This window comes from Drosophila virilis, chromosome 2 (assembly GCF_030788295.1).
Source record: "Drosophila virilis strain 15010-1051.87 chromosome 2, Dvir_AGI_RSII-ME, whole genome shotgun sequence".
NCBI lineage: Eukaryota > Metazoa > Arthropoda > Insecta > Diptera > Drosophilidae > Drosophila > Drosophila virilis.
The window spans coordinates 8,860,503-8,873,970 of NC_091544.1; the positions used below are offsets into that span (position 1 = coordinate 8,860,503).

Here is a 13,468-nt window from a genome sequence, read left to right on the forward strand (position 1 = left end):
TCTTAACTATACTTTACATTGATTAAGGCGTAATAAAAATTAACTCTGTTAGTTTTTTATAAGTATTTTAATATTTCATTTAAAAGGCAAGTTTTGTACTTAATTATTTGACCTCAATAAGTTGGATCAAGTCTGGCATTGCAATTAAGAAATTTGACAAATATTTTGAAAGTGTACAATATAAGCCATTAGATATATGAGCTACATATATACCATGCATTAACATATAGTATGTTTGTATGCCCGACTGGTGGACTCTTAAGAATTGTGCAACATTTTCATGGCTCGCTTTGTGGCACATAATTAGAAAAGCCGTTGGCCCGAGCTACAGCTACTGTTACTCATTCGCCCCATTGCCTCTGGGCGGAGAGTTGTTAAGGCACTGTCACAAGGCCACGCCTACCGTACTGCAATGCTCGTTTGCTGACGGAAAATGTGCACTTGGACTCTAATATATTGCCTCATGATGTGCTTTATGTGCTGAATTGTTGCTCTAGTCGTTGCTGACGTTGTAAATTGTGCAATTTTCAATGGTAACGAACTTCACGCTGCCAAACTGTTCTCGTCGTCAGCCAGTCGGCTAGTCCTAGCACTCAACCACTGAACCATTGAACCACTGAACCACAACGCTATAAATTTGCATTAGGCCGGTTTGAATGTGCGTTCGTTTGCCAAATTTGAATTATGAAGTTGAGTTTTGTGTTTGCGCGACTAATTACCAACAGAGCTGGCAGCAACAACTCATCAATGACCATTTGATGAACAAGTTTTGATCCGTTTCAAAATTCAGGCCTATATATTTGCATGTATATATATGGTTTTATTCACATAACCAAATAATGGTAATAAAAAGGGCTCATAACGAGTAGCGGCAATGAACTCGGTCGGGCAGCTGTTACAAACAAGTTGTTGTTGTTGCTCTAGCTTCAACTAACTATGAGCTAAATAAAAAATGGCAAGAGCAACAAGAAAATCATCAACAACAACAGCAATGCGCGACATATAGCACACAAGTGGCAGGTCCTGTCGGGCAGCTGCTGCTGCTGTTGTTGCCTGTTCTGCCCCTGCTCCAGTTGCAGCTCGACCGTGTGAGTTTTTCAAGTGCCGTGTCTGTTGCCACTTTTATGAGGCTGCCACACTATACCACACCATAGTGTGTAGGTGTTTGTAAGTAGGTATGCATGCTTGAGAGACTTCGCATTGAATTAACTTGAGTGGCTGCCGTGGCCGGGGACGTGGCCAACTAGAGGGCGTTGTTGTGGTCAGCTCCTGGCATTTATGGATCAGCCTGTCAGCTTGAGTATTTGTCAAGCAATTTCATTAACTCCAATTTGACAAGACCCGCTTACTACTTAGTACCCAATCAATGGTATCTATCTAAAATTTAGCTACAATAGTATTTTTTAATTTTCTAGGTTTCCCACACAGTTTATTAAGTAATTAATTGTGAGTACGCTTAAGCACAAAGTTCAAGCACAAGGAATTATGTTCATGAGTTGCTGCTATAGAATTTGAAAGCTGCATAAGTGATTATTTAAAAGTTACTCCACAGCGCTCTGTTTCTCGCTCTTAAAGTATGCAATGGCCAATGCTATGCAAAATACTTAGAAACAGTGAAATGGGGAAAATATGATAGAGGGAAATCCTATCCACAGACGCACTATGCACACTTGTTGCATGCCCGCTTGCCAGGCACTGTTGCTCCGTGCCTGTTGAAAAGTAAAATTATTAAAACTTTTTGAATTAACAAAGCGTCGACAAGGCGCTAAATGACGTCGACGATGCGCCAACAACCAACAACCCAGACAACGACGACTACGTTGCCCGGCCAGCAACAGCATAAAAAGTGAATTAAATGCGAATAAAAAGACACAAAGTTAATTTATGCAGCACAGCACCAACAACTGCTGCTGCAACTATAATTGTATACAGTTGCAGTCGCAGTTCTAGTCGCAGTCAAAGTCGCAGTCGCAGTCGCAGTCACAGTTGTAGCCTAGTTACGCGAGCAGCTGCGTTGGGGCCAATAGTTGAGAATGTCAGCGGGCGTGCCTCGAACACGAACTTTGTCCAGGGCCGAGCTGAAAACGGAACAGTGAACGCCATATTAGATTCAAATGCATTTCCCTGCCGGTCGACACCTCCCGCTTCCGGTTGCAGTCCGCCCAGCGAACGGAAATGAACAACAAACTTTCCAATTGAGTTTTCCGCTGCCATCTCTGCATGTTGAGGGCGGAGTCGGCAAAGTTTTAACATAATTTTTGTTTATTTTGTTGCTTATCCATAAAATACAGTCGAGCAGTTCAGACCGTTGTCGCAGCTACCATTGAGGCGGCCCTTTGCTAATTAAGTCTTCTGCTGGGTATTGCAGTTAACATAAATTTGACAAAACAAACTCAATTAATTTGCCAAATCTTTTGTAACAAAGCCGAGACTACAACAGCAACAACAACAAAAACAATCAAAGCTCATAAATATCAAACAAATTAAGCAGTCAAATCGTAGGTCGTATGTAAGTAATTCTGAATACCGAACGGAACGTAGTTCAATCCTCCCAGCGGGTTAGCTGATGGCTTAGCCTTTGTCCGGCAGCTGTCGAGATGATAATGATGCCATTTACTGGCCAGACGGAAACTGAGTAACAACAACGGCAACGAGAGGCCAGGGCAATAATGAAAATTGGGCAGCGGTTAAGCCCAAAACGGAAGTCAAAGCAGGACAAAATATATGTATGCTTTCTTCTTTTTTTTTTTTTTTTTTGTAAGAAAATTCCAACAAAGCAAACAGACAATCAGCACAAAGAAGCAAGCAATAAACTGTGATACCAAGAAAAAATACAAAAAGCGGCTGAAAATGAGCTAGAGAGCTTTGGGCTAAATGAAACGAAGCGCCAGCAAAATTGTTGCTTTTCCGCTGGGCCCAGTGTATGCTGGGAGCACTCGCTGCTGGCCATTTCAATCAATTTACTGACACACACACACACACACTCACACACTCACACCGACAAAAGCAAACTCACACACATTCAGATAGTTACACATTCATAGCGGTATTTGCTGGATTTTCGTTTTATACCCTACACCTATTAAACTGTTTAAACGAAAGGGCATCACATAGATGCGCTATGGTAACAAGCAGAGACTGATATTTGCGAAATTTAAACTTCACAGGGATATCTATTCTTCATTAGGAACCATAGTCAAGGAGAGTTTCCTTAATAGTCAATCTAATATGTCTCGTTTATCTAACTCTCAAATACAAATATGCTAACTAGATATAACAAATATTAGATAAATATTAGATAATTATAGCTGCAGGGCATCTTCTAGTCATCCCTCCATGCTGTAGGATACTCGCTTGTTTCTTTTTACAAAGGGGCACGTGAGCAGCTCCCCAGAATTCGTTAGCCGGAAATGGCAGCCATGACGGAAACGAAGACACATTGTTGCCCTGTTAGGACCCTGCGCGGCAAACGTGTGTGTGCGTGTGTGTGAGTGCTTTTGTGTCTGTGTATAAAACTGTGCAGTGCACTGAAGCAACCTAAACAGTTATTTGTCATCTAGCAAACGTTGAAAATGCCTCTTGCCCACACAGATGAATGCTTGTATCTGTGTGTGGTTGTACCACAACAATACTCCGGAAGTCGAAAAAAAGTATTCAATTTTGTATGAGATGCCATCTTGCTAGGACTATAGTCCTCTCTCTATTCACATAGATGATGAGCCGGAAACGGAATCGCTCATCATGTTATCGATAACTGGTCATCGATTAATTAACTTTCCCCATCATGATGAAAGACTCTTATTGTCATCATGATGTGTGTTAACATTCATAATTGATATGAATGTATTTCAAGAAAAGTAAAAAAAACACCTGGTATTTATTTTTCATTGTTAAAATCTTAAAATACCGTTTTTCAAATAATCAATATTTTATTTTGCTCTAAATAGGCGTTTATTTATTTGTGCTTGTGAGCATAAACAATTATAATTATTATTTATTATTATAATTATCATTTATATTATTTCTCTTATTCACTCGATGATGCCAGATAATTTCACATATAAGGCACACGAGACAGACTCCAACACACAGTACATACATCTTTAGAAGCACTTCAATACTTTTCAGATTCAAGCTTGCATATGACAGCTCCACATCTTGATAGATCTTAAGTAAACCCAGATTCACTGCCTCCATAATACTCAATTGCTCCCATTTCCAGTAGAAGCCAGTGTAAAGGGATGCAATATAAAACTGCGCCAAATTTTCACTAAATGGCGAGTTCCGTTGCAGGGGAATCTTTCTAAAATAAGTCGATGTGCAGAGATTTGCATCGAGGCGGCGAAATAGCGGATGACGCAGTCTCGCCTGCTGAAACCGAACAAGCTCCCAACGTCGAGAAGTGATGCAGTAGGCGTAGCTGGTATTAAGGCTACTCCGGTGCTCCAACAAAGTGGACGCGTTGACCACTAGCAAACGCGGCTGCAAAGCTGCCGGCAGTAATTCGCGTGTGAAGTACATTGCAACTTCACTTTCAGTGACCATGATCCGCAATGGTGATCGCAGGAAATCTTCAAGATTATTTATCTGAGGCGGTGGGAGCTTGACGCTTAGAGCCGCCGATAGATATCCCATCCTCACATTCCATAGTATGAAAGCACTGAATAAAAAAGCCATATGCATGATTTTGTACGCGTTAGTAAAACGCCTGAAAACACATTCGTTCACGGGCTGTAAATGGAAAATGACCAATGCTAAATAAAAGCCCTTACTGGCAACGCGGGCGTACAGGTGCCAGCCAAGCGTCAATGACACAACCAACGTCAGAAATAGTATTCCATTGTAACGGAAACTGAAGCGTATGAGTCTGTTAAGAGGCTGCTCCTTCTGCCAGGGCACCATGAGGCAGGTTTTCGTGTTTGAGGTTAGTAAACCGCCCTCTGCCTGCTCCGAACTGAGTGTCATCTGCGAATATCCATGCACACCAATATCGATAACGCCACGTGACGCCAACATCAGCGTGTAAGAGTGGTAGTTGCCCTCGTTAACATGAGGTGTTTCCTCCACACGCAATCGCCCATTAATATGAATTATGTAGTTGCTAAGCATCAAACCGAGAGTTCCGTACAGTTGTCCATTGGGCAGCTGAGGGGTAACCATATAAAAGTAAGAATGTAAGCCGTGACAGAATGTTTAAATATATTTATCTTGGCCCACTCACCACATAAGCTTGAACCACATCCTGAAAGACGGGCACCCGAAACTCATAGCCTTTTACATTGCTGACATCAAGGGCTTCCCAGTTAAAGGTAACGCCAAGGCCGGTCACATTAAGTACCCTCAGTTTGGGGAAGGGCGTATAGCTGAAGAGCTCATCATGCACATTATAGCTTCCATTGATAAATGTGATTCGCTGATAGGTCAAGGCAACATTGATAAAGTTCCGCTGCCAGCACCAAACAAATAATGCATATATCTGCTCTATTAAAGGTGCCGACATTTCTCGTGTTTTGAGGATGAAGAGAACGCGTAGCTCATGACGACCATCCAACGTTTGGTCGACCACATCCAGCATGGGTTCTTGCTCTGGCGGCAAGTTGTAGATGGTAACAAAGACCAGACTCTGGACGGTCAATATGCCGCTCAGGGTAACGTTGTTTTGCAGACCCCAGGTGACATGCGGTATGTTCAGATCCTCTACCAGTATACGGTCCAGTGAGCGGGCAAAAAACTGACCTGGTAATGGGTTCATCGGCTTGCGATTTGCGGCAAAAGTGATAAAGCACTCAAGCTTGTGGCGCAAATGCAAATGTTTCGTTAGATTGTGAACAAATCCAAAATTGTAATATTCCTGATTTCTGGCTAACACAAATGTGGGCAAGAATGCTCCATTCAACAGGCATATTGCCAGCAAACCTGGCCAGCCAGAACGACATCCTTGGCCTAGCATTGCACTAATTTAACTGAATTCCCAATTCCCATTCGGTTAAGCAATAAGCCATTTGGGTGATTTCTGTGTTTTATGAAAGTCACGACCTTTAATGCGGTTACCTATTACAATTGAAAATGCTCGTGAAATTTTCCCTTTATTTCGAGCTAATTGCCTTATTACCATAATTAATAAGACGTTAGAATTGATGTTCAAATTCGAAACGTTGCTTAACATGAACATGTTTTTATATCATTATTTTTTAGTTTAAACTTCTAACTTCCATCTACAAATTTAAATAAAATAATTCAAAATAAGAAATAATAATAAGAAAAAACCAGTTGCCATGCGGAACACATATATGAATACATGTGATGGTTTTCAGCATAATGGAAATATTGAAAATTACGAAGAGCAAAGTTACAAATTTGTTTATATTTATTTATATTACTTTAATAGAAGCTACCTAGCGTGTTTTCTATGCTGCTGGCTTTTGACTATTGCATGCACACTTATCATTGATTTCGCAAGGCTTGCAAAAGTTTTTGGGTTGAAGGAATTAATAGTATGAAAGATGCTTACATTTACTGCAATCTATAATACAATATTTGTGCATAATCTCCAAGTTACATGTTGAAGCAGTAGATGGACAGCCAGGACGAAGCAGCAACAATGTCCATGAAAACAAATGAAAACAGAGGTAGAAAGGCAAACAAGCTGCCATATTTACCTTACAATAAGGATGCCCAACAATGCATATGCTATGATTTTAGTCTATATATATATATATAAGTGTAAATAATGAATACATATATATACATATATATTTATATGTGAATTTGTGCATCTGTTCATGCGTGCAAATTAATATTCTGGACTGTTGCAAACAAGACAAAACAAATCGAGATGCTGTCAAACAAGCCAAATGCATATAGGTACATAGTTTAAACATACTGTCAATCTGTAATAAATGTAAGACAATGCCAACATCTTGAGTCATATTATAATAATCATCATGATTTATTTGTACTGTTTTGTCTATGGCCTGATTAATTCGAAGCTGCTTACATGTGAGTGAGCTCAGTTTCATGAAATTCAAAGCTGGTTGACGAAATGAATGTATTGTTATTAAGCTGAGGGGAACAAGTTCCTACATCGAGCTACTGTTGTGCTATAAATAACGCCACGATAAATGTCCGACTGTTTTAGGGGCCACCGCTGCGTATGTGTGATCTGTGTGTGTCAGTGTCTTTGTCGCGTACAATGGGAGAAACGTGCGGCTCGTTTGTCACGTGCCGAGTCAGTAAATTGCAATAAACTCAACCAACATGCGTTCTAACGACATTTAATAGAAATAAGTGCGAAAAGAAAGAGCGCATCGCAGCATCAAATATATTTTATACACTTGAAATTGTATCCTTTGTTTTAGTGTTTCTTCTTTTTATATTAAAGAACGAAGACTTTCAAATAAACTTGTATATCTTGTTGCTGATTATATGTTCTATATATGTTCCATTTATTTTGGTATACGATTCAAGCAAACGAATGTAAGTCAAGGATTTGTCAGTTTCAGCTTTTTGGGGCTCTCTCTCTCCCTGTCTATTTTTTGTTTTAAATAAAATCGTTAGTATTTATTTAGTAGCAAAAATAAACTATCGCCAAATATTTTAATTGCAAAAACCGATTTTAATTATCAGAAAAGTTTTGTTTTTTTTTTATTTGATCTATCCAGGTGACTTTTTGGTAACTGACATTGAAAGCAATTTGTGGAGCCATTGGAAAACATTTTACATCATCCATTGACACTCCGCCGATTTTAACAGCCGCAACGCGAACGAAATCAAAAAATCCAATTATGGAGAAGCACGTATTTTCCATTAAGCAAACAGCAGTTAACCGAGAGCCGTCAGGAAGTGCGACGAGTAGGCTGGATCATTGCCTGATGGCACTACGGGCACATTATGGGCATAAGGGGAAACGGTTAAAGGTTTTCTCTCGCGAATAATTGTTAATTTTATTATTATTATTATTTTTTTTTTGACAATTAAGCGCATTAATAGCGGCGTCAGTTCGGCACGAATGTTGATCCATACCTGAATTTTCTTGCTCCGTTTGCTCACACATCGCAGCACACTTGACATTTCAATTTCCGTGTGGAGCAACTACTTGCACCACAGACAATGGCAACAACAACAGCAACAGAAGGAGCAGCAAGAACAAAAGTAAAAAATAAGTAAAGAAGAAAAAAAAAAAGAATGTAGCCAATTTCATGCGGGCAAAGTCGCAAAGTTGCTTTCAATTATCCAGTCAGGACACGCTTGGTGCTTTTGTTTTTGGTTTTTTTGTTTTTTGCATGCCCGACACGCCCCCGACTTGAACTTTTTCATAGTCCAGCTACAGTCATGGAGTCTATTCACATTTTACGCTTTGTTGCTGGCCCGAAACCCTCGACGAGAGCTGCTTGTCTGCCAGCCTGGTTGACTGCTGCACTTTATTATGCTCACAAAAATATAAGACGCACTGCAGCGACAAGTAGCGCATGATATCAGGCAAGGGTAGCAGGCCACTGGACGGGGGCATCTGCAGTAGCTCGGTGCAGGTGCAGCGACCACTTGAGCTGAAGTGGACGAGCAAAGCTGCCAAGTGGCATTAATAACAAAAGACAGTTGAGCTGGCTATAAGGATAACCCGGCAGGTAAAAGTGGATTAGAGATGGAATATACAGCTGTATATATTAAATATACATATACATTTACGACAATTGGATTGCCAAGTCTTTAAGTTATGCTAATTTACTTTTATCGCATCGCCGGTAAAGTCAATTTAATTGTAATTTTCCACGCGCAGCGCATTTTAGTTTTATTTCCGTTAACGCTTTTCAATTTGGCCAAAGTCGTTGGTTGTCGTCGCCGTTGCCGCATTTCCATGAGAAATAATTTAATTTGCCTTTTCCACTTCGACGTCCACTTTCCAAACTTTGCTTTGCCTTATTTCCTTTGCGACTGTAGTTGTCTGCCGACTCGCCAAAAGCATCCCCGCGCTGCCGCACGTCACCCACGTCTGTATCATTTGAAAATTCAAAGCTCGTACATTTTTTCATTATTGAAAAGGCGCGCAAAGAACATTCGAGTTGGACGCATAAAACTGCCATTGAAAGTAGCTGCTGCCCAGGCGCTTGGAAATAATGCGGCTTGGGTGCGAACTGCTGCGTCCTTCCGCCAGCGCCACTTTCGGCGTCCCTCGGCGGTTCTAGCCGAGTGGCCTGTAAGTGGAAAAAAGGTTTTGTCATGGCTAAGCACTTTTCAAATTCACAAGGGTCGCCGGCCGAGCCGCCAGCAGATGTTTTCCACTGGCCACAAGCCGCATAACGTCTACGACAATGGGAATAACAATAATTCTTAGCCTTAAATTAAAAAACTAGCTCTTCTTGGTCCAATTATGGGTACAGAAACACACGCCATATTTATGCCAATAAATTAGAATATGAAGCATTTAGATTACTTTAATTATATAATGAACTGATGCTTAATTTTTTTCTTAACAGGGTATTTCAAGGTGTTATACCTTTTCACTGCTTGCGTTATGATTATGCATGGAAAGTTTTAACACAATAATTTACTGAAACTTTCAGATTGTGGCCGCTGAAATACGTTGAAATAATTTGAGGCAAACAGCTGGGCTAAAAAATTGTGATTCGATAATGTAATGTTTGGGGGAATATGTTTAAAACAGAATATGATTCAATGCGGCTTTGGTCTGCACCAACAAACTTTTACTCTTGACTTGAATTAACCATAATTTTGCTACCCCAACTTATATCACAGGCACTTGATCAACCGTAAGTGCTACTTGAACCTATTTAGATGAATATTATGATGCTAGGCTGCCTACATGTATTTCAATCCCTTTGGTCTCGTCAACTTCTACGGACTTTTTATCTGTTTATGAAGACTGCAAATGAAAGTACCCGAATGACAGTTGTATGGAAAAGTTGTACATGCAAACTAAGCAGACTGAGAGAGAGCAGGAAGGAGAGTAGCTAACTGTAATAGCAATGAAAGCAACGCATGAAGTTTGATATCATTAAAGGCCACTTATGTGTCAACTGCAACAACCGCAGACGACACACGACAGACGACAGACGACAGACGAAGCCGACAGACGACGACGACACACTTAAACGCCATTGAAATTGAAGCTCTCTTGACAAGTAATGCTGGCGCACTCACACACACACATAGCACTTTCTCTCTCTCACTCTACTTGCAGGCTCAAGTCAACTACAACTTGACGCACAAAAGCCACATCATCAGCCGTTGACATCTGAAGACTGGCATGGTTTTCTCCATTATCAAGCTATGCATTTTTTTTTTTGTGTGTGCTAAGCCCCTATGGGTGACATTATCTGTGCGCCTGACTGATTTGCACAGGCAAAAGAGGACGGGCAGGTCGTGGCTGAACGTCACACAGGATACAGGCGCATAATTTTCATAATTGCATTGCCACGCATCAACGGAAATTGCGTGGCGCCAACAAGTCGTTGTCAATAATTGCCACACCATGACAGACAGCGCCTGCCTCCCAGTGACTACAGCACCATCATCTCGTCTCTTCTCGCTAGCCATGTGTGTAATGAAAAGTGGGCTTGCAAAATGTTAAAGCCACAGCAATGAATTAAAATCAGCGTCTGCATAAATTATGGCACTTTTATTAACAAACAATTGCCGCTGCCCCAAAACCCTAAAGCCGACTTAATGCAATTTAATTAAGCTCTGCGTTGTGGCTACTGTTGTGGTTGTTGTTGTTGCTTTAAGACATCGCATGAATGATTTATGAGCACCATGTGGGCCAGGTAAATGCGTTGCCCAGCCACAATAATTAAAGTGCTCTCGCAATAAAAGCTAATGAAGCGTGTGCCAAGCATGCGGCCAAAATGCCAGTGCCTCGCTTAGGAGACCACGAGAATCATAGAACCACTTGAACTAGTGCCCGTCCGCCAAATATGTCAAATGCTATGTTCGGCAAAATAATGTTGGCTAAATTGAAACCGAATTGGGTATACTCTGTCCAAAGCGCCAAGTAGCCGTTGCAATCATTATATGGTGAAAACTCTTTTGAGAGGATACCGACCTTCGGTTAATTTTTGTCCGCTCAAAAGAAGTGTCCCCCATTCGTTGTGGGCTTATTTTCAGCTTATGTATATGTAAAAAAAAGGTTCTAAGATAAAATGGTCGCCACAACCTAATGTTCTTATACTGCTATACCCACTCTATGGGAAAGGCATTCTTCAATGACTATAATGCTTATAATCTTATCTAATTATTATAAAATATTTAGGGCAACAACATGGCATCTGTATTATTCGTTATGGCCAAAGACCGAGGCTATGTAAAATTCGATCTAAGAACCTACGTTCACTCTTTTAATATCTAGTTATCAAAGCCTCTAAGATCGACGTGATCGTACATACGGTCAGACGGACAGGTAGATAGACAACCAGATACCATGCAGACAGAGTCGGTTAATGATGATGATCACGAATATATACAATTTATGTTATCAGCCGTAACATAAATATTTACAAAACCGATATACCCTTCTTAGTGATTTCATTAAATTCAGAGTATAATAAAAAAAAAGGTACAAGCTTTCGCTTGAATTTGCCAGTTTTGCTGATGCGGCACACAATTTGCCACCTCAACGCGCCAAAAATCTGCCAAAAATCTAATAGTATAATTATAACGAGCGGGTTGCGGCTGTGGGGGTGGCGGGTTTCCAAGCTGAAAACTTTTCGCACCGACAAGCAAAAGTTGAAAGTGCACGCCCCAAAAATGATGCTACACAAATTTTACCTTAAACAATTAACACTTTTGCTGGCTAACGGACAGGCGGCTCAAGTGTGAGAGCGCGAACAGGAGCAACGGCAGGATCAACAAGTGTCCGGTTCGGCTTGCCAGCGAACTTCGCCGTATGATTCCCAGGCTGTGTGTTTATTGTCCTTGTTCTTATTGTTGTTGTTATAATACAATAAAGCGCTTATTAAAATTTGTGCCAGCATTGATATAACCAGCGGTGCGGGCAGTCCACAAAATTGCTGTCCTGGGTTTGCCACAGCCAAACACTTCCTGTTCCGTGCCGTTTTCATTCTATGTTTCTTCTTCTTCTTCTTAACCGCTGCTCTATTTCTTGCGTTCATGATAATGATGCGGTTTTGCAAGAGCATTTGGTTGGCCACCCGTTCGGGCCAGGCCCTGCGCTGCCTGCTGCTGTGGTTGCAGCGCTCAACTTCGCATGCCAGACACCCACAAGCACCACAGCCCCTTCCTTCTCCTCTTGCCAACCAATTTTACCAGGCAAAAGTTTTCGTGTACAGGCAACACTTTCTCCCATGTTGTTATCACTCGAGCTGGCCTTGTTTTTGTAGTTCCCAGCAGTAAGGCAGTTCGTTGGTTGAAAGTTGTACAAGACCGAAGGGGCAAGGCCAAATTTAATAATATGTCAATTGCGACTCTTGAGTGGCATATTTAAATTATTAAAGCATTTTTGGCTTAATCTGTAAGCTGTAATCAATTCGCTGTAAGTTGCAATCGCATATGATAAACTTGAATAATGATAATGAGCTCGAAGCTATTATTAATACTATTTTAACAACTTATAGATTATAGTATTTAGCTTTATATCTATATTTTTAATATCTTTGGCTGTTTGAATTGTTTGATAGGCCAGAACACAAGTTGGGGCTATAATTTACTGTCGAGCAAATATATTTCAATAAAATTAATATATTTACTCTATCCGTATTCTTAAATATATATTTAATCTATATTTTGCGAATTTCATTTAACTACTTAGAATTGGGATGAGATTTGAGAGTACCACACTGTTTCTTGCTCACTTCCTTGAGTCCTGCAAAGAAAATACCATAACATTTTAGGCTTAAGTGTTAAAAAAGATGCTTACGTGGCAGTCGGTTATTGTGGCGTTTGCAGCTGGCGACGGCCAGGAAGCACGGATTGACGAACTCGTAGCAACTGTCACCATCGCTGCCATACGTTGGATGGGAAAATTTGGGGCATTTGATAATGTGACAATTGCGTTTGGCTGTGTGTAAGGCGGGTAGGCGTTGAATTGGTGCAGTCGTTGTGGTAACTGGATATACTGTAAGTAGTTCCGAATCAGCTGAGGGGTTTTTAGCTGCGTTGTTGTCATGGTAGTCGGTGGCTATTTGATTATTGATTTCCAGGCCATTTTGACCATAATCATCCACAGAGGCAAATGAAACGCGACGGTCCGCATTGAATTCAGTTGTTGGTTTTGATATTCCAGGAACTTGGCCAACTCCATACAAGCATGAAAATAATTGTACCGATGTACTAGATGTGGGATTCTCTAGTCCAACTATTTGTGGACCTTGTGTTAGTGTTTCTTCGGCCTGTGGCAAGCACACAGGTCCTGAGGGTTGCACAATTAGGCCACGCACAAGACAGTTGTATAGTATGACAAAACTGACTGCCATATTCTAAGCTTAACTGAAACTGT

The 13,468-nt window shown here is 40.8% G+C and overlaps 1 protein-coding gene across 1 annotated transcript; it reads right to left on the minus strand.

Annotated features, from left to right (window-relative positions):
• Window positions 1-1,993: 1,993 nt before the first annotated feature.
• Window positions 1,994-5,752, minus strand: LOC6630542 (uncharacterized). The gene is made up of 4 exons (XM_002054377.1): window positions 5,222-5,752; window positions 4,823-5,145; window positions 4,100-4,660; window positions 1,994-2,078 (listed from the first exon to the last, which is right to left on the minus strand). The coding sequence occupies exons 1-4, from the start codon at window positions 5,750-5,752 to the stop codon at window positions 1,994-1,996; spliced, it is 1,500 nt and encodes a 499-aa protein (XP_002054413.1).
• Between the last annotated feature and the right edge of the window lie 7,716 nt (window positions 5,753-13,468).

Coding starts and splice junctions, on each gene's coding strand:
- LOC6630542 (XM_002054377.1), bottom strand. CDS start 5,752: ATGAACCCATTACCAGGTCAGTTTTTTGCCCGCTCACTGGACCGTATA. Junction 5,146..5,221: donor ATGTGGTTCAAGCTTATGTG/GTGAGTGGGCCA, acceptor GTTACCCCTCAG/CTGCCCAATGGACAACTGTA. Junction 2,079..4,099: donor ATTGAAGTGCTTCTAAAGAT/GTATGTACTGTG, acceptor TTCCGTTTTCAG/CTCGGCCCTGGACAAAGTTC.